This window comes from Sparus aurata, chromosome 22, assembly GCF_900880675.1.
Source record: "Sparus aurata chromosome 22, fSpaAur1.1, whole genome shotgun sequence".
Classification (NCBI taxonomy): domain Eukaryota; kingdom Metazoa; phylum Chordata; class Actinopteri; order Spariformes; family Sparidae; genus Sparus; species Sparus aurata.
The window spans coordinates 16,503,420-16,526,825 of NC_044208.1; the positions used below are offsets into that span (position 1 = coordinate 16,503,420).

General features: G+C 41.4%; 3 protein-coding genes across 4 annotated transcripts; 1 reads left to right on the top strand and 2 right to left on the bottom strand.

Moving 5' to 3' along the window:
- Positions 1–2: 2 nt before the first annotated feature.
- LOC115573606 (uncharacterized) lies at positions 3–8,593 on the top strand. Of its 2 annotated transcripts, XM_030404458.1 has the most exons (21): positions 3–102; positions 186–244; positions 337–423; positions 520–641; positions 735–878; positions 1,034–1,132; positions 2,632–2,802; positions 3,174–3,276; positions 3,924–4,144; positions 5,045–5,201; positions 5,316–5,527; positions 5,656–5,770; positions 5,936–6,129; positions 6,214–6,328; positions 6,414–6,583; positions 6,677–6,771; positions 7,031–7,161; positions 7,718–7,907; positions 8,049–8,190; positions 8,313–8,409; positions 8,494–8,593. In XM_030404458.1, exons 1-21 carry the CDS (start codon positions 80–82, stop codon positions 8,562–8,564), a joined length of 2,718 nt encoding a protein of 905 aa, XP_030260318.1. In that variant the 5' UTR covers positions 3–79; the 3' UTR covers positions 8,565–8,593. The 2 variants fall into 2 exon arrangements, 1 of the variants encoding a protein (XP_030260318.1); XR_003982311.1 differs by lacking the exons at positions 8,049–8,190; positions 8,313–8,409; positions 8,494–8,593 and adding an exon at positions 7,519–7,626 and having other exon boundaries at positions 7,718–7,859.
- Positions 8,594–11,667: 3,074 nt separating this feature from the next.
- LOC115574653 (zona pellucida sperm-binding protein 2-like) lies at positions 11,668–19,648 on the bottom strand. Its single transcript, XM_030406317.1, has 21 exons — positions 19,485–19,648; positions 19,328–19,404; positions 19,131–19,226; positions 18,915–19,039; positions 18,496–18,639; positions 18,317–18,406; positions 18,051–18,215; positions 17,879–17,975; positions 15,739–15,956; positions 15,497–15,653; positions 15,213–15,421; positions 15,013–15,130; positions 14,696–14,895; positions 13,968–14,082; positions 13,720–13,889; positions 13,516–13,613; positions 13,293–13,423; positions 12,345–12,534; positions 12,068–12,209; positions 11,861–11,990; positions 11,668–11,770 (listed from the first exon to the last, which is right to left on the bottom strand). The coding sequence occupies exons 1-21, from the start codon at positions 19,502–19,504 to the stop codon at positions 11,691–11,693; spliced, it is 2,772 nt and encodes a 923-aa protein (XP_030262177.1). The 5' UTR covers positions 19,505–19,648; the 3' UTR covers positions 11,668–11,690.
- A 1,602-nt stretch (positions 19,649–21,250) lies between these two features.
- On the bottom strand, positions 21,251–22,699 carry ttc32 (tetratricopeptide repeat domain 32). The gene is made up of 3 exons (XM_030406318.1): positions 22,527–22,699; positions 22,175–22,341; positions 21,251–21,461 (listed from the first exon to the last, which is right to left on the bottom strand). Exons 1-3 carry the CDS (start codon positions 22,640–22,642, stop codon positions 21,334–21,336), a joined length of 411 nt encoding a protein of 136 aa, XP_030262178.1. The 5' UTR covers positions 22,643–22,699; the 3' UTR covers positions 21,251–21,333.
- Positions 22,700–23,406: the final 707 nt, after the last annotated feature.

The following is a 23,406-nucleotide window of genomic DNA, read 5'->3' on the forward strand; positions in this document are numbered from 1 at the left end:
CCTCCACCTGCAGAGTTTACGCCCACCACAAACTTCTTTAAAAACTGCAAAACAACAAGGACTGGCCCACTCTTGTGCCATGGGTTGTTCAATTGGATTGGGGTTTGTAGTTTTGTGTTTAATCCATTGTTTCAACCATAATTAAGTTTTTCTTGCTGCTTTGAAAACAATTGAATCTCTTGCAGGTGGTTTGTTCTCCTGGTAGCAGTTGTAAACATAGAGGCTCAAAAGAAGCCCTCAACAAGTAGGTTTTTTTTGGGGGGGGGGTCAACTTTGGACGTTGTTTTCCCTAAATGTTATCACTTTAACGCTAACTTTTTAAATGTTTAATGCCAGACATCTACTCAAAATGCCTGGGGAACGTTATGCGTGTGAATGTTGGTCCACTTGGAGGAAATCTTCTTGAAGTTGCTGTTGTCACCAGTAAGTTGATATTTTGAAAATGTCCCTCCCTTGCACATTTAAAAAAAAAAATTATAAAACATTTCCTTTCAACTGTCCTCGTTTGTCTCTCCTCAGACAACTCTGTGATCCCTCTCACACCGAGTTTAGCATCTCAGTGCGGTTTCAGCATGAAGACGGACCAGCTGGGGAACACCGTGATTTATGCCTCCCTTCAAAACTGCTTTGCTCAAAATGTGGTAACGACGCTGGAGATATCATTTGGTAGCGCGGCACCAAATGTGTTTTTTAATGTGGTCATCATTTTGAGTCTTATTTCTGTGTGTTCGCAGGCAGATAAGGCGTTCACAACAACATTAAATCTCCGCCTGCATGGGAACCGGATGGTTGAAGACGAGCTGTACCAGGTGGCTGAAACCTGCCACTACACTTCCTGGGCCTCCAGGGAAATTGTCTGTGACCGCAGCTACATGGAGGCAAGTGAATGCAACAGGACTCTCAGGGGTCATGTTGCAGTCTATATGATAAGTGGCTTTATCTCCCCTATGAGCATCAGGGCTGCCTCGTTTGATGTTGGCGAGGAGGGTGGAGGAGAGATTGATTATCGCTTATGAGTGGCCTCATTTCGTAGGTGTCCGTGAAAAGAGCAGCTCCAGATGATTACGCCTTGCCTGAACATCCCAGCCCAGGGGCTGATTCACAGTTTGGGGATCCTCGACGAGCTGCTGAGGTTTGATGAGCCTATTTGCTTTTTTCAATATATTCTTACATCTTGTCCTGTCTTTAAAGGTCCCATATATTGCTTTATTTTCAGGAATTTATTTGGGTGTTTGCTAGAAAATGTCATGCTGCAGCTTTTCTGCTCCCCCTGTCTGAAAGCTTTGTTTTAGTGCCTGTCTCTTTAAGGCCCATCCCTGATCTGATAGGTCAGCTCTCACAAGTCTGAACACGCATTCCTCAATATATTTCCGACTCAACTCTGCCGATGTTTTTGCAGCCATGGCCGTGATGTGCATAGTTGGGACATCACAGCGGCTGCTAATTTCCCAATTTTGTTTTTCAAAATGTTCTATGTTCTCCTCCGTCCTTCCACTTGTAACCCAGAAATGAATCGGTGTGCCTAATTGACTGGATGTCTTACTTCCTGAAATGCACTAAGAGGACAGGGGAGCAATGAGCTGGGATGTACAGTTGTCTCCTTGCAGAAATATTTTGGCACCCGTTGCACCCATTACAATATGAATTGAATTAAAGTCAGTTGTATTTATAAAGCCCAAAATCAATCACGTTGCCTCAGTGGGCTTAAATCAAGTTGCCATGACGGATTAAAATATTGCTGTAACAAAACAATGACAGACGGCTGATGCAGCAGCGCTAAACTTCATATTTTCCATTGCTTTAAAATAAAGCTCGGAAGCACAGGCATCTCATTTTGTTAAATGCCTGTTATGCCCTTATTTATTTTATTTGTCTTACTTTTTTTGGTTAAAAGTCTATAAAATGCTTTTAACTAACAAGCAAGAGCAAGATGATATTCCAGAGTAACAGTCAAGCCAAACCCGAATAAGCCCAGTGTAAGGGGAGTTAAAGCAAAAAGACAGCTTAAGCAATGTAAAAAGACAATAGGAGTCCTTGCAAGTAAAAGGAATAAAAGCCATACAACGGGCTAAATCGCAGAAAAAGCAAAGCAAAAAGAGAATTAAAGGATAAAACCAATAATGGAAGATAAAAGGACGACACCACATCAGGAACTGAGAACATGCACTTGGAGTAAGAGCAGTAAAAATAAGGATAATAAATTACAGAAGATAATGGACAGTAAGAAAAGGACATCACATGGGGTTAAAAACAGAAATGGACTGATCAGTAAATGGAGATGAAAAGTCAGTTTTTAAAAGGGGACTTCGCATAAAAGCAAGTTGTTTTGTTTTTTGTTTGTTTTTTTAAAGTGTTAGAATTTACCGTTTACTGCCTCGACGTGTATCTTCTCTCTTCCTTGCCTCCTGCTTGACTTGAATGTAGGGAAAAGTGAAGTACAAACTGAGTAGAGGGAATAGTCTCTGAATATGGGCTGTGTGTGTTTCGCTGTGGCTTAGGGGTTCTTGTACTTTCGCATTATTTATGCAGGACATGGATCTGCTTTATCATCCAAAAGACACTGAAATGTCACTTTCTATGACGTGAAATCTTTAATGACTTGGCTTTGCAATCGCTTTTTCTTATTTTCAGAAACAGCCCGAAGACACAGGAGTAAGAATCACAACGTTGGTGTTCTTCACTCCTGTAGAGAAGGTGATGAAGGTGGCCGAGGCCCAGAGACGTGGTTATGGGATTGCAAACACCGCTACGAGGCTGCTTCTGAGAAGTCCACATGGTTCACCCGAGACATACACCCAGAACGTGAGTGTGCTGCAGCTCTCTGATGCGATATCTCAGCCGCCCAGGCAGCCGCAGGTTAAATCACTTGCAGCCCCATTAGATAACTCACTTCTTGCTTACACTTGCAGCCAGTAAACTATTGAATTTGGATGAAATAATGTAATCAAAATGCCTCTGAATTGATTATTTTGTCTGAAATCCAGTTGGCACGGTTAAATCCGATGGTAAGCTGCTTTTATTTTATTTACTTCCCCCATTACGTTGAATTGCCCACATCCTGAGGAACTGAGCTATCTTCACTCCCAGCTGTATGCCTCAATACTTGCACATTAAATCAACTAATCAAAGCATTTATACACAATGTTGTATATTTTTATTTTTTTACTCCACAGGTAGCAGGGGTGCCCATGACAGTGCTAAAAACCTCAATCATATTTGAAAAGAAGTGGCTGGCGACTCAGATCGATGCAGCAGCTGCTTGTCCATCACTGGAGGGTAATGAGCATGTTTTGGAGGCAGGCTTGTAGCCAAGACTGAGGTCATGTCTTGAGTGTTTACCCTGGAAGTTTGGTTGAGTTGCGGTCTACGGTCAATCTATACATGGCTGCTGTTTTTTGTATTGCAGTATGTTTTGACTGAACATAATCAGATTTGACCACTCTGAGGTTGATCCTGGCAGTGTGGAGACGGCTTCTTATGATGGCACTTAAACCTTACATTGTGGATTTTTAGAAAATGCTTTTTTAAAATATGCTTATAAAACTTATTTACTCAGTTGGTTTGAGAAGAATGAGCTCTGTGGAATCATAATTTGTCATTTTTAAACTTCAGACTTTTCAGTTTAAACAAATGAGATGTGACATTTATGGGGGTGCTTTAGAGGTGCTAGCTGTTTCCACACTCACATCTCCTAGATGTATCTTCATATTCAACACAGTATTGTTATGAGTGTCAGCAGGAAGAACAAGCAAATTCCACAATTTACAAAATGGTCCTAAATTGATAAATGAAAATATGAAGGCCTTGAACTCATGACTTCAGTATTTAAAATGTTGTCTATGGCCCTTATTTACTATAGATTAATGTTTCCATGTTTTGTTTCCCTTTCTACCTGCTGTATGTGTTTTTGTCATTGTGTACAGGTAGCGTTTCCTTCACCCCAAACACAATCAGCTGGTTCCTGCCGAGGCACATCGACCCTCTGGTTTCCTCCGGCCACTTCAGGCTGTTGGAGGTGCACATGGGCGTCGACGGTCAGAGGCTGGACCCTGCTGAGATGGCTGCCAGGGGATACACGCTGTCCGTCAATGACGTATACATTGTGGTTGAGATTCCTATCGGGGCTGTCGGTGGCTACTTTAAGGTCAGTGGCACTGAGACTGAGAGCTCGCGTGATTTATGGTGTGCTTTGTCACTTAACCAGAACCTGTATTCCATGACATCCAGTCGTAATCCTCTGTCGGAGTGATTGGTACTACGTATCTTTGATTAGTGAAGACCTAGGTCGGCGACTTTATCGAGTGAACAGTGCAGGCCCGCCGCACAGCAACTGATTTGTGAGCTATAAACTTAAATCCACCCTGCCCTGTTGGGTTTAGACAATCGACTATGATACAGTTATCATCAGTTTAACTTATCACACTGGTTTCACACACAGCTGTTAACAAAGCTGTTAGTGATGCAGCTTGACTTCCTGTTTTTTAATGAGCACTGTCGATGTTTTTTTTTTTTTGTTTTTTTTTTTTCCCCCCCCGATGTGTCACCCATAAGCTTTCCCCTAGAAAAACCAGTGAGTTCCCAGGAAACTTGTGGATATATGAATCGATAAGGAATTACATTTTTGTCATGTGTACAACTAGTACACCACCTGCATAGGTTTACAACATATCATACATTCATATAAGCCAGACAGACATGTGCATTTGTGACTTTTTAGGAATGGAGATACCAGGAGTTGCACGAGTCAATCTCGCCAACTTTTTCAGGCTTCTGAGACAGAAATTAAACAACTTGACTTAAACATGCCATACACTCAAACTAAACACATGGAAAACCGACATATGGAAACGAACTCAAAAGTTGATTAGTTATAGGAAGTTCAGTAAAAGTCTGAATATTCTTGAATTCGACTTGATTATCCAGCAAGAATAACAGGTCAGTACCAACTCGGGGTCTTTGGCTTTAGATATGCATACAGTCTTTGAAATTTGGGTTTGATGATGCCATAAAAGAAAGGCCTTACTGAGGATATTTAATCTTGCAGAGTCGTGTTCAGGATGATCATTACTACACTTATTATGCCATTGAGCCGATGCTCGAGGTGCTCTGGACGGAAGAAACCACTCACGAGGACACAAGATACAAAGTCCTCTTCCCCATCACGACGCCTTTACTGTCTCGACCTCCGCAAGTCATCGACAGTGAGTCTTATTTTTACACCCCGTGACTTTTTTTTTTTTTTTTTTTTTTTTGGTCTTCTTTTTTCTAAATGAATATTACCAGCCGCCTTCATTCCTCTTTATTTTGCCCCACAGACACGGTTCCAATGGAGAGGATGTTTAAAGTGCTGCTTGGCCCCCTCGGCTCCGATGTGGCACTGATGAACATTGCCTTCCCCTCGGAGGTTTTGTCTGTGGCGGACTGCAATGTCAGAGGCTTTAACGTGCTGGAGCACATGTCCCCAAACAGCAGCACCAAGGTCTTTACACTTAATGTGCCTTTCACGGACCGTGTTGTATTACAAATGGTGAGCTTTACTCTCAACTAGGGAAACTGAATGTTATACTCTTTTTTTTTTTTTTTTTTTTTTTTTTTTTTTTTTTTTTAAATTTATTATTTTTTTTGCTTCTAATCTCAGTCTACATTTCCCAACAGAGTGAGAAGGGAGTGACGGTCTACTCCCTTCACCTGACCTTTGGCTTGCTGGTCCTGCCAGAGTTTGCTCCGTTTTCTCACACTGCATATCTGGAAACTAAATTAATGGACATAGGTATGTAAACATGGGAATGATTTAATTACTAACAAAATGGGCACAAAAGGAATCCTCAATATTAATCTTGCGGTCATGTGATTGATGCACAAAAGTGCAAAATGAAATGGGTGGAAACAAGTTACTAAATTGTTTTTCATATCTGTATTTTCTTCCTCTTTACAGTTCCTCCTTCTGTCTCTGGTGGCTGCGACCATCAGTCCTTCTATGTCCTAGTGAAATACGGGACTTTGAACTTTCAGACCGTAGTGGGAAAACGGATGTTGACCCCAGTTCTGGCTCAGCAGTATGGTTTTGTGGAGAACGGAACACACACAAGTTTTGCGGTGCCGTTTACAGCCCCAGATGTTGTGTTTGAGGTACAATCAGGCTACATTTTTCTTCACCCTGAGTGATAAATGTTCATGAACGCTTTTGTAAGAGATTGTACTCCTTCTCCACAGGCTGTTGAGGGGTCGTCCATCAGGACTAGACTAGAAGTGGTTCTGAGGAATCCAGAAACCAATAAAATTGTCAAAGAGTTCTCTATGGCCTGCAGTTTCTACTCAACCCTGACCGGTTTGTTTTGAGAAAATAAACTTTTTCTTAGATCTGACAAAACTCCAAATGCATGCTGATGTCTGAGCTCATCTTTTGTTTTCAGAGTGCTTTCCTAATGGCACAATGACGGCTCTGGCTGTAAAACTAGAGTCTGTTCCCAGTCTGAACCCCAGTCAGCTCACCCTCAGAGACCCCACCTGCCGTCCCTCCTACAGCGACGACAGCTACGCATATTTTGTCTTCACTGGGAGCTCCTGCGGGACGACCAGAAAGGTGGCATGCTGCTAAGTATCTTCCTGATGCAGACATTGAAATTTGACCTGTAAAAATAAGCTTTTTTTTTTTTCTTTTTTTTTCCCCCCTCAGTTTTTGCAAAATATGATGCTGTATGAAAATGAAATCTCTCTGCCAGCCGAGCTTGAGATGAACAGGGAATCAAAGGCAGACGAGCCGGAGTACGAGTGAGTGACTTCAACACATAGAACTGAAATAAGTCAATTGTCAGAAGATGAATCATCTAAAGGGTTACCCCACCAATCAGCGTGTTTGCAGTTCTTGGAGAACTACAGCATCTTTTTTTTTTATCCAAGAGATTTGTCTTGTGTGGTGCATGGCTTTTTGAGAAACAAATTAATGTATTTTTTATTCTTAGTCACTTCTAGCACTGACTTCATTAAGTCTTATCTCTCATGTCTCTCATGGGTTGTTCCTTTTCTTCAGGTTAAAGGTTTCCTGTTATTATGACATCAACAAAACCCATGCTGTGGCCTTCCACCCCAGACCTCGCAGGAGCGAACCATATGCTAAAAATGCAAGAGGCGAGCTGCAAATCACAATGAGACTTGCTTTAGGTAAGAAGTTCTGAGCGAATTGGTCTCGCACTATTTTAATATTGGGAATCATTTTCTTTTCTTCCTTATTTTACAATACTTTTGTTGCATTCACATGTTGTGTGGTCCCGTTTTCCAAGTTGGGATGTCGTCGTTCCGACTTTGGTGTGTGTAATGTCAAAGTGGGAGCAACATGGATGCCCAAAAGTTTGGCATTTGGGCACTAACCTTTTAAACAAGTTGACTGCGGTTTCCAGTATGAGTGACAAGGGAGAGAAAAGGAAACTATACAATAAGTATAGTTTCTTACCATAAACCCAATGTATACTTATCTTTTGCACAAGTTTCTGAAATTGAATAAACTGACAGTGTTCTCAGTCAGGAGGCATCTTACCAACTGAATCTTGAACAAATCATGTTGGTCAAGTAATCGGACTTTTGGCATCGAGTTTAACTCCTCTTTTAACCTAACCATCTTCATGACAAGTAAGACATACTGGGTTTTCAAGTTAAATTCTGTTATTTGTATATTACACGCATCAGTTCAGCTCAACACGCCTCGTCTCTCTTCACTTAGACGACTCCTACAGCGCATTTTACACCGGCGATGATTATCCCATCATAAAGTACCTACAACAGCCGCTGTATTTTGAGGTGGAGCTGATGAGGTCGTCAAACCCCGAAGTGTCCCTGGAGCTGGAGAACTGCTGGGCGACGCTCGATGAGGACAGGACAACCCAACCCAGATGGAACCTCCTCATTAACGGGTAACTTTAGCTTGGCCTGCTGGGACATCATGGGCATCAGTCTACTCCCTCATAATGGACATGAGCAGGATATTACTCATGGAAAACGAGAATTTTGCAACAGCTGTCAGAGGTTTAACATTCTTTTTTTTTCCCTTTCAGCTGTGTGAACCCAGTGGACCCGTCCCAGGTGATCTTCCATCCAGTTTTGGCTGATGCAAGAGCTCGGTATCCATCTCACTTCAAGAGATTTGAAGTCAACATGTTTGCTTTCGCTGAAGACAAAGATAACTTGAGTCGACAGGTAATTTTAGCTCTAGGAAAAGATGTTTTTTTTTTAATTTTATTTTTTAATTTTAATACTTCAGACTTAAACTGATGTACAAAGCTGTAAATGTCAGTAATGCTTATGTTTATTTCCTGCAGCTGTTTGTCCACTGTGACACAGTGATCTGCGATGCCAGAAATCCATTGGGTGGAGTTTGTAATGGGCAGTGTTCAAACCAGGAAAACAGAATAAAAGGTATGACATGTCATTGTCTGAGTGGAGAAACAAATGTCTTTTTTAAAATGGCTGGCCTAAGATTTTTGTTTGCTCTCCCCACAGGTCAAAGACGAGCAGTTTCAGATGGCCAGACTTTCACACATGTATCATCAGGACCCATACTTGTAAATTAACCCACAAAATAAAGATTTTTAACAATTCAGTTGCATTGTTTTCTTGAGATGGATCTAACTTGTGCTCAGTTGTTTTTCCAACTGCATTTGTTTTCTGTTAAGAATTGTAGTTGAGAGCTCTTATGTTAAAGTACAAGTTGGAGAAGGGCATGTTTGACCAACTAGGTCTGTCTTTTCACTACACAACAATCATGGCCAAACAAATTCATGACATCTCAGCATCTATAGAAATTTGAAAACAATGCTGGCAATCAAATTTCTAACTTCACTTTTTTTTTTTTTTTGTGGTGAATAAGTTGCCTTTCAAGAGTAAAGGGAGGTGGAGAGTAACTACACTACTTGCAATAAGTTAGGGATATTATTTACATGAATGCTTTTCCTATTTGGTCTGAATTTTCATGAAATAAGTAAAAGTTCCCTTTTATTAGTAATATCAATGAATGAGAAGAAACACCATTTTCATTAGTTTAATTATTACCCCCAAAATTTAGACAATAACAAGGATGGGCCCCAAATAACAAAAATTGACAATGTCAGTAGCGGGTGTTTCCACCATTTGCCACAGTGACGCCTCATGCTCCTCACTAGCCTCATGATGTTGTTCTGAGGCAATGCGTTCCACTCCACAAGTGCTACACACAGTTCTGCCAGGTCACGTGGGGGTGGGGTACGATCATCCAGTCTCTGCCTCAGCTGGTCCCAGACGTGCTCTATGGGTTCAGGTCAGGGGACATTGCTGGCCATACCATATGAGGCACTGCGACTTCCTGAAGTCGAGCTGTGACAATTCTGGCACGATGTGGTGGAGCATTATCATCCATGAACAGAAAGTTGGGGGTGTGCTGGCGGAATTGGGGGATGATGATGGTAGACCAGTTGACCACTGCTGCATTGTCCAGGTCACATGGTCTTGTGCCCACTGCAAATGTTCATGGCGGTGTCTTGGTGTCAGTGGAGTCACCTGCAACGGTCGTCTGGCATTCAAGCCAAAGCGGTGAAGTCGGTTTCGAATGGTTTGTCTGGAAACCCTAGTACCCCTCACGTCTCGTAACTGGGCCTGCAGCTGTGTGGCAGTTGCATAACGATGTCTGAGTGCATAGGTCCTTAGGTACTGGTCATCGTTGCGGTCTGTCACTCGTGGGGCTCCACTCCTGGGTCTGTCACGAACTCTGCCAGTAGTTCTGTGTCTTGATGCAAGTCTGCTGATGACACTTTGAGACACACCAAGTTCACGAGCAAAATCTGACTGCCTGCCACCGACCCGAAGGTGCGCTATGGCCAGGTGGCGCTTCTCGTCCGTTAAGTGACGTCGTGTGTTCATGGCTGTTTGAATGATGAACTTGAAATGACTTACTGACAATACCAGCTTTTTATACCCACAGAATGTTGAAATTGATGCCACATTGAAAAGGGTTGTCTTTTAGTTTTTTGGTATTGGCCCCAATATGTAAGTCACACTGTACACAGTGAGACCATTACGTGGAAAACACAAAATGAGGTGTGTATCACCCCAATACAATTGCCTCCCTATCCCAAAACTCTCTGAAGTGAAACAAACACCGTATGTATGAAATCCACTGAGTCTCTCACAATATCCCTAACTTATTGTGAGTAGTGTATTTTGGGTTAAGGGTGAACAACTTCACTTCACTTATTCAGATGTTTTTAATGATTCTTGTGACCCCTATTCTGAACTAATTTGATTAAGTGACATTTAAAAGAGATGGCAGATGACCTGTCACTGTTTAACTTCAAACAGTTGAACTCATTTGTATATGCTGTAATTGTTATATTCCTTTTGATTCAAATTGGCTAATTAAAAATTGACTCAAGCAAGTTTTGTATGTGGCCATCTAGAAGTGGGGCTCAAATAGTTAGGCTGATTAACATAAGGCAGCAAACAAGTATTTTATTTTTTATGGATGTGCAGATTGTTTCATGGAACAAAGTCTGGACCAGACTACATATCTGTCATTTTGTCAGCTGCTGCTTCCCTTTTCAGTTAATATAGTTGTCCTATAGTTGTGGCACACAATGAAATTGCTTATTATACAGGCCACTAAATTGAAATGTGTAAAGCAGTGGTTTCATTTAAAATGTTCATAGATCATGACCACTTCAGTCTTGGATTTCATTGTTTCTAATATACATTTCTAACTAAAATGACACATTAGACATCCAAACCCAATTAGGTTGAAACTATTCGCCAAACCTTTTACATGTTTTGAAAGAGGACAAATGATGGATCTGTTCCAATAATAGGAACTGTTTAATGACAAGTTGTACATTAAGATAAATTGAAATGCTGGTGTAATTGGGTCCATTTTGTGACGTCAATACCTCTGAGAACCAGGGGTTAAACCTAGGGATTTAATTTCCTTATTTATGCATATAAAAGTCAAAGAGCTCAGGTGGATACAAAAAAAAAAAAAAAAAAAAAAAAAAAAAAAAAAAAAAAAAAAAATGCATAAACTTGCATAATTTAAATCTCAGCTACATCTCACCAATCCAGAGGCTTCTGTGCAAGTGACTCAGGAGAAGGGGTCACTTGTCTACATGATCACTCATTGGCTGTTGAAGGCTCCAAGATGGGCACAGAAGTTTTATGGGCTTAAGAGAGCTGTCAAGTTGCAACATAATCCTGTGCACTGCTGGATAAGTGAAAGCGTTTCCCCTTTTCAAGGTCCATAAATGAGTTTCTGCAATGAAGCTTAGATGTTAACCAGGTCCATCTCACATCAATGAGATTTTATGAGGCCATATTTCAGATTAAAATGTCAAAGCAGCAATGTACTTTAAGGCTCCTTTAAAGAGGAGACATTAAAATAAGGCAGGGTTTACAAGTGTGCATGGGCTCTGCTGTCACTACGGAAGAGACTACATATCATGGCAACATTAGTCCTTTGAACATTTTGTCAAATTGCTTCTTGTAGCTGTGAGTGCGTCGTCTGTATACAACAGTCACCTATTGTTGATGCAACCAATCTGCAACAGAACGCTAGTAACAAGAGGTCATGCAGGCCTCGAGTATGCCAGCATTCACTGTAGTAACTACAGTGCAACTTTTCTAGTTGGAAAGAAGAGAGAAATGCAGATTGACAAAATGTTTTAAGAAACTTTGTTTATTCAGAGGTTTGACTGAGTGTTTAGAAGAATCGGTCCAGTGGAGATCTGCCTTTGATGGGTGGAGTCTGCACCTCGTCGCTCTGGAAACATGAGTATAGATCAAAAACTGCACATAAAGTAGAAGCATCTTTACCAATAAAATATGTTCTGTACAGCTTCAAGTCACTTACCCATTCTCACTTCTTTTATCCTTTGATGTCTTGAGTTACTCATGCCTGTAGGATTCACACACTGGCCTCTGCAGGCACCGTCTGCCTGGTTGTTTGTATCACAAATCACTGCATCACAGTGGACATAAATCTGGACAGAGAAGGATTTGTTATGCAGGGCTACACACAGCACTCCCATGTGCATAAAGCCAATAGATTTTTTTTTACCTCATCTTTCAGAACCTCTTCATCTTTGGTGAAGGTGAACATCTTTATAGAGAAGCGCTTGATGTGTGACGGGACTGCAACCCTGGTGTCGCTCATAACAGAATGGAAGATGGTCGCGTAGCTGTCATCGTGGTTCTGGCAACTAGTGAGAGAATAAAAACCATTCATTGAAGCATCCTTTAGAGAAACCTTGTCTTGTGAATGGCACAAATACACCACTCCGTCAAGGGTGAAATAAGCCATTAAACTGGAAGTGTTAGGTCATGCTGCGCACTACCTGTCCACAATGATGTCCCAGCTCGGCAAAGAGGTTCTGTCCTCTTGAAGGGTGGCCCAGCAGTTCTCCAAGATGAGCTCCAACTGTGGGTCAGTTGACTGCATCAGCTCCACCTCAAAGTACAGAGGCTGCCGCAAGTATTTCACGACTGGATAATCTTCTGCTTGGTAGAAGAGTTCGTAGGATGCATCTGAAGAACCCCGGTGGGAGCGGTATGAAAAATATACAAGTTACAAAAAGGTGAAGTCCAGTATTTTGTAACTTGGGCCCTTATCACTATAAAGTGTCTGCCAAGAGGTTGGATAACTGGTGACCCCCTTCTAGAAGAATAGAATAAGCCCATATTTTCTGTTAAAGCAAATGTTTGAAGGGGTCATTTGTGACTCAGGAAACCCCAAAATTGTCAAGTTGTCTCAACACAACGCAAACTGTCAAAGTTACATTCACTAAAAAGTGAACATTTTGGCCACTCAGGCTGAGGTTATTCTGCAAAGTGTCTATAAAAAAAACAAAAAAAACAAACAACTTGCATATCGCTACACAATAAACCTCGTTAGAGTCCATTGCCAAAGTTCACACTTCATGTTTTCAAAAACCTAGAACCTCCTCAGCTCGTTAGTGGATGCATCTCCAGTCAGAGTTGCCAAAAATATTACATTGCAGTCATTGTGATCTACTGGACTGGTTCCAAAACTTTTGGCAAGAATATAAAAAAAAAGTATGAATCACTTGCAGACCAAACATGTAAATGAACTGCTGCCAGATTTTGCTTTAGTTAGCTCTGTATGGGGAAATGTTAGTGTTCCATCACTAGAGCAAGAGCTTTGGACCTGGAGGTAGCCATTAGCACACTAGTGACTTTCCTATAGAAGTCTCCTTTAAATTGTCCATTAATGCAGTTTCACGGCAAAAGATAAGTGATATCCATTTAGTAAAATACAATCTTACCTTGAGCTAGCCTCATTTGCACCATCAGCTGTCCTGAACCGATCTCTGCGGTGGGCTCACTGCTTCTTGGCTTGTAGCTGAAGGAAATGGTCTGAGTGTCGTTGACCACATAGTAGCAGGATATGGTTTGCCTTAGGAGATAAAATTAAAAAAAAATTTAAAAACACAAGCTCTCACTGACTAGATGGCACATCAGGATAAAGGATTGGACGAACCCCTCCACCTGTAATCTGGGTCAATAGGTGATGTGTAGGCTGCTCCCTTGTGGTCATTGGAATACAAGCCAATCTCATTTTCATACATCATGTAGTTGTCAAAGAACTGGGGAGGAAAAAACAAAAAACCAAAAAAAAAAAATATATATAAAGCAGCCAGTTGCATTAAAATATTTGACAAATTTCTAGAACTAAGGTGACATTAAACATACCGTTCTTGTGGTCCCACAGGAGTCAGCACTGAAAGAGAAATATGCAAAGCGATCGTCGCTGAACACAGGTTTGCAGGACTGGTCCTTTAGTGTGAGCCAACTTGGGATGAGATTAGGCACCGATTCCACCTTCACAGCCCAAACTGCAATTGTTCCATTGGGGTAGCAAGCTGAGGGTAGAGGAGGCAAGGGATGAAAACATCTGTCCTATAATCCAAACAGTAGAAATACACGTTCTTATATCTTACCAGTTGTTGTCAGGGGGAAGTTGCAGGCTAGATAGAGATCAGCCAGCACCCAGTTGTTGTTTGGCTCATATAGAAGCAAGTCAAGTCTGGCTTTGACAGAGTCTGAGGTTATCAGCTGCAAGACAAAGTCAGGTCAAGTCAACACTGCATCAACAAAATCTTGGATATTGAAAACAAATGCATCTAATGCAATAAGACTCATTGCATTGATTACTTTTTGGACAAATAGAAATCCATCCCAATTGAATATGCAATGTAATATTTTAAATACATTTTCTTGCAAATCCAGTAACAAATATTTTCATGTATCAGAATTATGTTTTACTACATGTCTTCATTTAAAAGAATCTGAATAGATACCAGAAAACTGTATGGGGAAATTCTTAAAATTGGAATAATGCGTCATTTGTAACCTCAATGAAATTAAATACTTACCAGATTACTAAATTCTTATTTTAGCATTTAAAAAAATAAAAAGCCAATATGCAAGACCTTTAGCTGAAAACCCATCTAACATTAAAAGAAATTTAGCAGGATTTGGGTAGCATTTTTTGACACCATTAATGCATCTTGCAGTGGCATGTACTGAAGTTAACATGCCAACCAGCTAGCCCATCCCATTCTAAAAGCTCTTATACAGTACATGTAAATGGTTATTTAAAGTGTTCAATAAAGACTGAAAAACTTGCAAGAAAATACAATACAGATGTTTCAATTTCTTGACAAACCTCAAATGCTGTGTCAATGGCATTGTATGGCACTATGAGGCCGAAGTGCGTGGCATTTTCCTGGAAATTATAGGCATTAGCCATTTCCGGCGAGAGCTGTCGGGGGCCAACCATGGTCTGGAAATTGTTGCCTTGATTTCCATACATCACGCTGATGTAAAACTGGTTCTGGTCGCAGGTGCCTGTGACAGTGGGTAGCACTGAAAGCAGAGGAGAACGTACCATCACTTGGCCGTTTGTTTCATTCAACTTCTTTTAATTATGGAAAACAAAAGCCATCATAATAAAAATAAAGTCAAAAGCAAAGGCGATCTTACCAACATCCTGCAGAGAAGTTTCCACATCCACTGGGTGAGCGAATGGAGTCTCTTCAGGCAGGATGATGAACCCAAAGACCAGAGGGAGGAAGTAGGTTGTCACCAAGGGTTCAGGATTCTGCAGGTACAGAAAAGTTCAAGTCATGTCAAAGAAGACACCCAACTGTTATATTTTGCAAAAGACAAATCGGGTCACATACATGTTTCAGGACAACGGCCGCATCAATTGGCACTTGCAGCGAGAAGGTCTTTGTGCCGTTGGGGAAGCCATGCTCCTGGACGGTGAAACCCCTGGCTCTGCTCTCCTCAACGGTGAGAACCCCGGTGGAGAAGGTGATGTTCCTGAGCTCCACATCATGAAGGAAGGTTCCCACATGAACACTGAACACCCGCTCCTCTGGGACAGTATCTGAGGAACACAGTGGCAGGTTTTTAACCTCCTTTCACAAACCTGAATTTCTGTCTCACAGAAAACAGGTCTTACGGTCTTGGCTGTGGGGAGGTCGCGGCATCAGAGGGGTGGTAATGGGAAACAAAACCTTGTATCTGGTGTCTTCCTGGGAGTTATCAATCCTCCACAGTACCTCAAGCATGGGCTCCACAGAGTATGTGATGTGGTACTGGTAATCTGGGGCATGGCTCTGCAATTATTCATAACATTTCAATAAAACATGCAAATGGACCAGTGGCCAGAGCGTTGCATATCAAATCGAGACACTTCCCAACCTTGAAGTAGCCATCAGGTGAGCCCACTGGGATCTCAATGACGATGTGGAAGTCTGTGGCAGTGAGTGTGTAACCCCGTGTGGCCATCTGAGATTTATCCAGCTTCTGCCCGTTGATGCCCATGTGCATTTCTATGACTTTATGGCCGCCATCCAGCAGAGGTGTCACACGGCGAGGTACGTGCCACGAGATTACATCCTCGGTGAAGAGGACGCCACCTGTAAAGATTAACAATTTAGTCACTTTTATCAAGAAAAGTCCGTGTAAACCAAAATCAGCCATTTTCTTCTAAACACATTAAACGGGTCATAAATGTGTTTACTTAAAACATGTAATAGCCATTCGGCCATTTAGAATTTAATTTTGGAGCTAGGCTCACAAACAGTTACGTAACGCGGCCATATGATTTGCATAAACCCGGCCCTGCTGCGGAAGTGGTATAAATACGTTCAGCGCGTCAGCTTCAGCGGTTTTCCCACTCACTCTCCAGTCTCGGATAGCATTGCTTACAATAGTTTGCAGCTAGTTAACCAGTCAACCAGTCAGCTAACCAGCCATGTCTCCTCCACATCGCTCTGCATCTTTCCTGGATGCCACAGTGTGCAGGGTGACGGCGCTGTTAGCTTATTTAAGTTTCCTTCGGATGACAACGTATGGAAACGGGGGAGTCCATTGACGCTGGTCAACTCCGTCCCCGGCTTGCATCCTCTCCTCCCGCCGACGAGGAGATGTGGCCGCTGCTTACCCTCTCCGTCCCGCTGACGGCGGGTCCCACCGGCATAATGTGGCCACCGCCGCCACCACCGCAGCCGACCCACTCCGTCCCGCTGACGGCGGGTCCCACCGGCATGATGTGGCCGCGCCGCAGCCGACCCACTCCGTTCCGCTGACGGCGGGTCCCACCAGCGGTATGTGGCGGTAGTATCAGGGTCGCATTATTGGTGAGCCGTCCCAGTGTGAACGCATAATCCGGAGGCGCGGAGCGAGGGCGTGTCGGTCTGACAGTCTAACTGCACAGGTCCTTCACTTAACTAAATACAGAGAAATGTCCCACAAAGCAACGTTACATGACCGAACACAAGTAACGTAGTAACTATAACTGTCTTTAGCAACTTATGAGGAAAACAAATACCACAGCTGTATGTGGAGAAATGTCTGTCCTCCTGCCCGTCCCCTCCCTGTCCTCCCGACTCTTCCTCACATTTCTGCTCACAAAACAGCGTCTTTCACGCTTGTCACAAGAGTGTTTAACTCACCGAGTGTTTGACGAAAATAAATAACCGCGACCGCCAGCCCTCCTGACCGAGACTACAGGAAACTGTCCCCCAGAAAACAGCCTCCGTCCCCGCGAGTGACAGAGTCAGACAGCGTCCTGTTTACTGATGGTGATTATGTATAATTATGTAATTTAGCGCGAAAAACTTAACTCCGTCACTTTCGAGGATGTTTAGTGGGTCAGGATCTCAATCACTACACGTTATAACATCTATATGATTATAAACTGTCCGCGGGTTTAGATAGACAAGGGGAACACCTGGGGAACACCTGGGGAGACACCGACGTCATTAACATGACGTGTAGCCCCCGCCGCATGGGCGTGGTTCCAGCGCCTCTAACTGACACGCCCCCAGCGTTTCACAGCAGAAAGTGCTTGTTTTTCCATGATTTTGAGACCTAATTTTATATACTTAATTGTTTTAATCTTTCAAATTTGGCTCAGTGGTCAATGATACATGTTTCTTTGGTGTGACAAACTCATAACACAATTTTTTTGCCGCTTTACACGGACTTTAAGTACAGTTGAGCATATTTAAAAGTCAACTTTAGCAAGTACACCAATTAGCGTATTAGTTGTTTACTTGAAAGTCTACGACTCCAGTAGTTCTTGAAATAAATCTGCCCACTTTAGCTTATAAAAGAATGTCTAGGTACTACTTCTGAATTCTTATACCTCAAGTGGAAGATTAGTTACTTTTGAGTGAACTAGTTTATTTTGTACTGCAAGTATACTTTAACTCAAGTGTGGTTAAACGTCTAGCTAATGTTTTAGTTTAAAGTGTTATGACCACAGGTAAACATTAAGAAAAGTACAAGCCCATTTAGCATTTTTTGTACTTTAAGCAGACTAGGCGAGACTCACCTGTGGGACATGCAGCTGCCAAGTTCACCATACTCAGACCATGTGGCGTCTTGTGGTAAGCGCTCACCTTGAAAACTTCCATTGGGATTCCAGCCACCTAAAGAGGACAAATTAACGTCATTTACGAGGAGGAACATAAAGGAACAACTGGAGATGTAGGTGTGTTGCTTACGTCCTCTGAATAAGTCTCTGCTGTATTATACGGGCTTCTCATAACCAGGCGGCTTGACGTCGTCATGGCACCGTAGCCAGCCTGTTCAGCCTCCCTCAGCACCATTGACACCGGCTCTGGAGTGTAAAACGTCATCTTCCAGATACCATGTGCTTCACCAGATGCCTGGAGGGAAGGGTTTGGGAAAGTAATCATGCTCATTTCTTACATTGCAGGGGACGGCAAATTTTGCAGCGCGGCAACTGTAGTATGAATGATAAACGTACATCAGGAATGGCGTTGAGCTTTGAGTCGTCTTCCTGTGTGTGCCCCTTAGCTTCAGCTTGTGGAACAGGTATAGCCATGTGGTTTGACACCTTTTTAAAAAAAAAAAAAACAAGGCTTTATTATTTTTCTTCAGGACCCCACACACACACAATGGTATGATCAATGTAAAGTGACCTACTTCCATGTAGTTCCTGTCGCAGAGAATCTCCTTGGAGGCCCACCGAGTGTAGCTGCATGTCTGCGTCACGTCATGGCTGACCACGTCTGATGGACTCTGGCCGTTCATTTTGAGTCTCAGGCCAATATTAAATGTTGTATCTTCCTACCAAAGAAAGAAATATACTCGACATGACATTTTGCTGTATCAAAAAAAATAAAGAAAAATATCAAAGTGTGATTTGTTTAAAAAGTCTGGTTTCAGCTTCTTCAGTGTGAGGATTTACTGCTTTTGTTTGATCATTAAAATAAAACGTGTGTTTAGAGAATCATTCTGAAGACCTCACTCTGGACATTTCTCAAGACACCAATGATTTAAAGGTTAAAAAAAAACAAAAAAAAACAAAGTTACATCAGCCATCAAATACTTTCTCAACATACTTTGTTGTCCACGTAGCAGGACATCAGAGACGTGTAGATTCTGGTGTTACCCCACGGGTCAGACTCCATGCTGTATCCACACTGAGCAGCCAGGCTGGGTGTTAGCACCATGTGCTGGGTGCCATCTGTGGGAGGGAGAAAAGGCAAACATGACGGGGATCACGTCTCCCAGGGGTGAACCACAATCTGCTCATCATTCGCAGCTTTCATACTCACTGATTGCTTCCACCTCAAGCTGGTTCCCCACTGCTAGAGCCTTGTCTAACGACAGCCTCATGAGATTACCCGCACAGTCTGACCTTAGACCACTGTCTGTTTTTAAAAAGATTTAAAAAAAAAAAAAAAAAGGCCTGTGAGGAGGTGAACCAAATTCAAAAAGTCATAAAAAGTAATTCAAATAAATGACTGCTTACTTGACTGCGAATTGAGCTTCCCATTTGGCCTTGCTTGACCCAAGATGATCACTGCAGCCATCAAGTTCCATAACAAACTTAAAGAAACACACATACACACTTTAGAAACGTTGAAGTAGGCAAACAGCACATATCAAAAACTGGAAAACTAGCTTACATGTTCTCAAGTCTCCTCATGTTGAAATCTGAGTGCAGCCAAACAGAAAACGACAGGAATGCAGTCACACTCAGAACGCGGCAGTGAAACCCCAGCAAGCCCCTACCAACAAAAAAATAAACCCAGCTCTGAAGTGACGGGGCTGACTGATTAACCGAGCCATCGCCAGCTGATTTATACATCAGCTAATGACAAATGCACAGGTGAGGCACATCAGTGATGCTCCACCCACCTCGGATGAAGTTTGTCATGAAAAGACTCAGAAATTAAAACACATTCATCAGTTTTGATGAATGATAAGAAGAATTTATTGATAATTTTATCTGACAAATGGAATTTAATAAATGTCTAATGAATTTTAAGACATTTTATACTGTTTTACTTTGTTTATATGTGGTGGACCCTGCCACGTTTCTGGCCTCAAACAGTGTTCTGTAAACATTACCTTTAAGAGTTTCTATACCAAAAACTACATAGTGCACTTTTAAGCTGTGACTGAGCTTCAATTCAAGGAACCTGTTCTTCCTTTTGCAGCTGAGAGACTCATTATTGTATATGCTAACACTTAATTATGTCCTGTTTATAGTCACAAGCCTCTTCCAAGTGTCTTTATTGCTGACAGTAAAACCCAAGTTCATCCTTTCACCTGGTGCTCCTGGGCTGAACTGGGCTCATACAATGATATACTTTCATTTATGAGGCCATTAAAAATTTTCCAACCGGTATTGAGTCACTGCAGGAAAGGAATTATCGCCACTCTGCTGGACGAAAATTTCAAGGTAAAGGTCATTTTCACTGCAACTCACAGAGGCACTCCCATTGCACATCATGGGTTTTATTAAAAAAATACTAAAAACTTTGAAATTCTGAATACTTTCACTCGCTCAAAGTCCCTCTTGGCATCATTGAAAAAAAAAAAACAGTTGATAAAGAAGGAAGTGTGCAGTTTGATTGTAAGTCCGCAGTTATTTTCTGGGCACAAGCGAACACACAGCTCCATCTAGTGTCTTTTAGAAAACACATCAGACTGAGGTCATGGACAGAAACATTTACCAAAAAATGTGCTAAAAGAAAATCAGAATGATTTATAGCTTGGTCCCCTGACAGTTCTCATAAAGAAAGACAAGGTTCTGCAGATGTTATAGGAATGTCTTTTAGAAACTTATCAGGAACATCCTATAGTATCACCCAAATGTTCCCAGAGTGTCCTGAATATTCCTTGATAGCCACCAGATAACATCCCCCTACCTTTTGAAGAATCATGACTTAGTGGGACTGTTATAAGAACGTAGTGTAGAAACCCAGAAGGAATGTTTTATAGTAATGGAAATGTTCCAACGTGATGTCTTTTACACCAGCAGGGACATTCTCAGAACATTCTCGGGACGTACAATTTCTAGCTGCCGACATTACAGGAACCAAGTGAAGAGAACTCAAGATAATATTGCATAGTCATTGTCCCTTGAGTGTTCCCAAAATATCCTGAATGTTCCTTGAAAGTAGCCAAATAACTGACCCCCAAAACTCCTTTTAATTAAGAAGTGCTAACAGCTGATTATAGTTTGTTTATAGTAACAAATGTCTCCCCAGTGTCTTTTCTACAACCCCAACTCTGTGCTGTCTACTAACAGACTTCAATCATCAAAGCTCCGCTTAACAGAAATCCAGATATGTGATGCGCATGACGCAGTGGGAAACTGCTTGTGTTGATCACTTTGTTATTTGTGTTACACTTCTAGATTTAACTTCACTCAGACACCTTTGAATAATTTAGATGACATCTTACTTTATTATATTAGAGCTTTACAAAAATGTATGCACACATTAAATTGTTCAGTATATGAGCGTGTCAGTATCCCCTGTTTATCTTGTGCTGCTGGTCCAGAAGAGTCTGTTGCAGGCTCACTTTGGCATCTTCAAAATCTGGATTGAGCTTTAATGCCTGTTGGAAGTCCCTCTTGGCATCATCGAAAAAACCTAGATGATAAAGAAAGAAGTGTATTAGTTTATAAGTAATGTGCTGCCAAACTGGCTTGTTGGGAGCCAGTCGGTTTATTTTCTGGGCAGCATGGGAACAAGTGAACACACAACTCCATCTAGTGTCTTGGAAAGGCACATACCAGACTGACTCCACATACATAATCTTCCAACCTAATCAATAGGTGACTTCAGGTCACTCAATGGAATCTTTGGCAATTTGTCCATGAAATTTTAAGGCTTTTGATCATTACCAAACATAGAATATGTTAGACCTAGAATAAAACACATCTTTGTATGCTCAACCTGACCCAAAGACCCTGTGATGGGGTGGAAGGATTCTAACGAATGTGGCAGGAACCCTTACTCTGGCTAAAATGAATAAATACTAATACATTTTGAAAATGTTATAAAACATTATTGTGTTTGATTATAGTGCAGATAATTAAGTGCTTATTATATATTTGCATCAAACAGCTATCATCGAATTTACTATAGATTTCTCCTTAAATACATGATTCCATTTCACTATGGACCTAGATTAATAATGAAATCAAAAGGACAACATATTTCACACGTCATAATTTTGACTTTTATTTTGAAGCCAGAACGGAAGTCATTATGCTGCTCGTTCCGGCTTGACGATGGGAGACAGCTGTCTAAACTGCGTGTGACTGAGTAGTTCAGACATTATTGTGCGTGATTATCTTTACCTAGTCTATAGTGGATGAGTCCTCTGTTGTAGAAAGGGGTTTCGGAACGGCTGTCAGTCTGTATCGCTGAAGTGTAGTCCTCAACTGCTTCAGTAAAATCCACCCGGAAGTACTTTATCTGTCCGCGGTTGTTATAAGCAGTGGCCAAATGACTAGCTTCACATCCCCTGTGAAAACAAGACACATTTAATGCTGCCATCTGTAGCGATTAATGACACTGAAGAGAAAGAGACAGGATCATCGTTAGCTAACAGCTAGCGAAAACCGGGTCACAGACTGTGTTTTAACACTAATTCGACTACAGTTGCTAACTGTTTGCACATCTTACTTCTACAGGAAGGACAAATAGCACCTGGACTGTAAGCAGGAAGAGATGAACCTCGTGTACATTTCCTCTGCCTCTTTGAAATTCTGCCTTTTAAACTCAGAGTGAGCATGTTCGAGTAGTTGTGCGTTTTCTTCCTCCATGGTTTGTTTATCTTCAGTTGCGGATATGACGTCACTCCAGACAAAGTTCAGTCGCGTCTCAGGTCGCCTCATGTGGGCGGGGCTTAGCGTCAGCAGGCTATGAGGGAAATATAACAAAATATTTAAATGAATTTAAAACAGATATCAACATTTCTCTGAAATAATTTATATGATTTTAATTAATATGAATAAAAAACATTTTTCAGTTAAATCTCATATAATTTATCGCTCAATTTTTTTCTTAATTTTATCCTACATGATAAACATCCACTTGTGAAGCACAATTCCTCCATATTATTAATATTGTGTATTGTGTATGTCCTCCGATATTTTTTATGCTTGTAATTCTTAACATTTGTAAAATAGCAAAACACTGAAGCTTTCTATACAGCTTTCTTATTATGTGACATACATAGATGCATATTGCTCCACTGTTTTTTGTTATTAAATAATAACAAAAAACAGAAGTTTCTCTATGTTTATACATATTTTCTTATTTTATTTTGAATGGGTGTTTTTTTTTTCTTAATTTACTGCGTACTCAAACATAGAATATACCATGTAAATATTACTTATATTTACCATACATAGTGAGCATACTTAGCACAAAATTTCCTCACTGCAGTATATTTAATAAAAATCATATCAAGATGAACATGTTAGTCTACATATTCCACAAACACATACGGTGGATAATTGTCCCACAGTGTTATTTCCCCATTAGAAATCCCAGAATACCATGTGGTGATTGAAATCCTTACCAT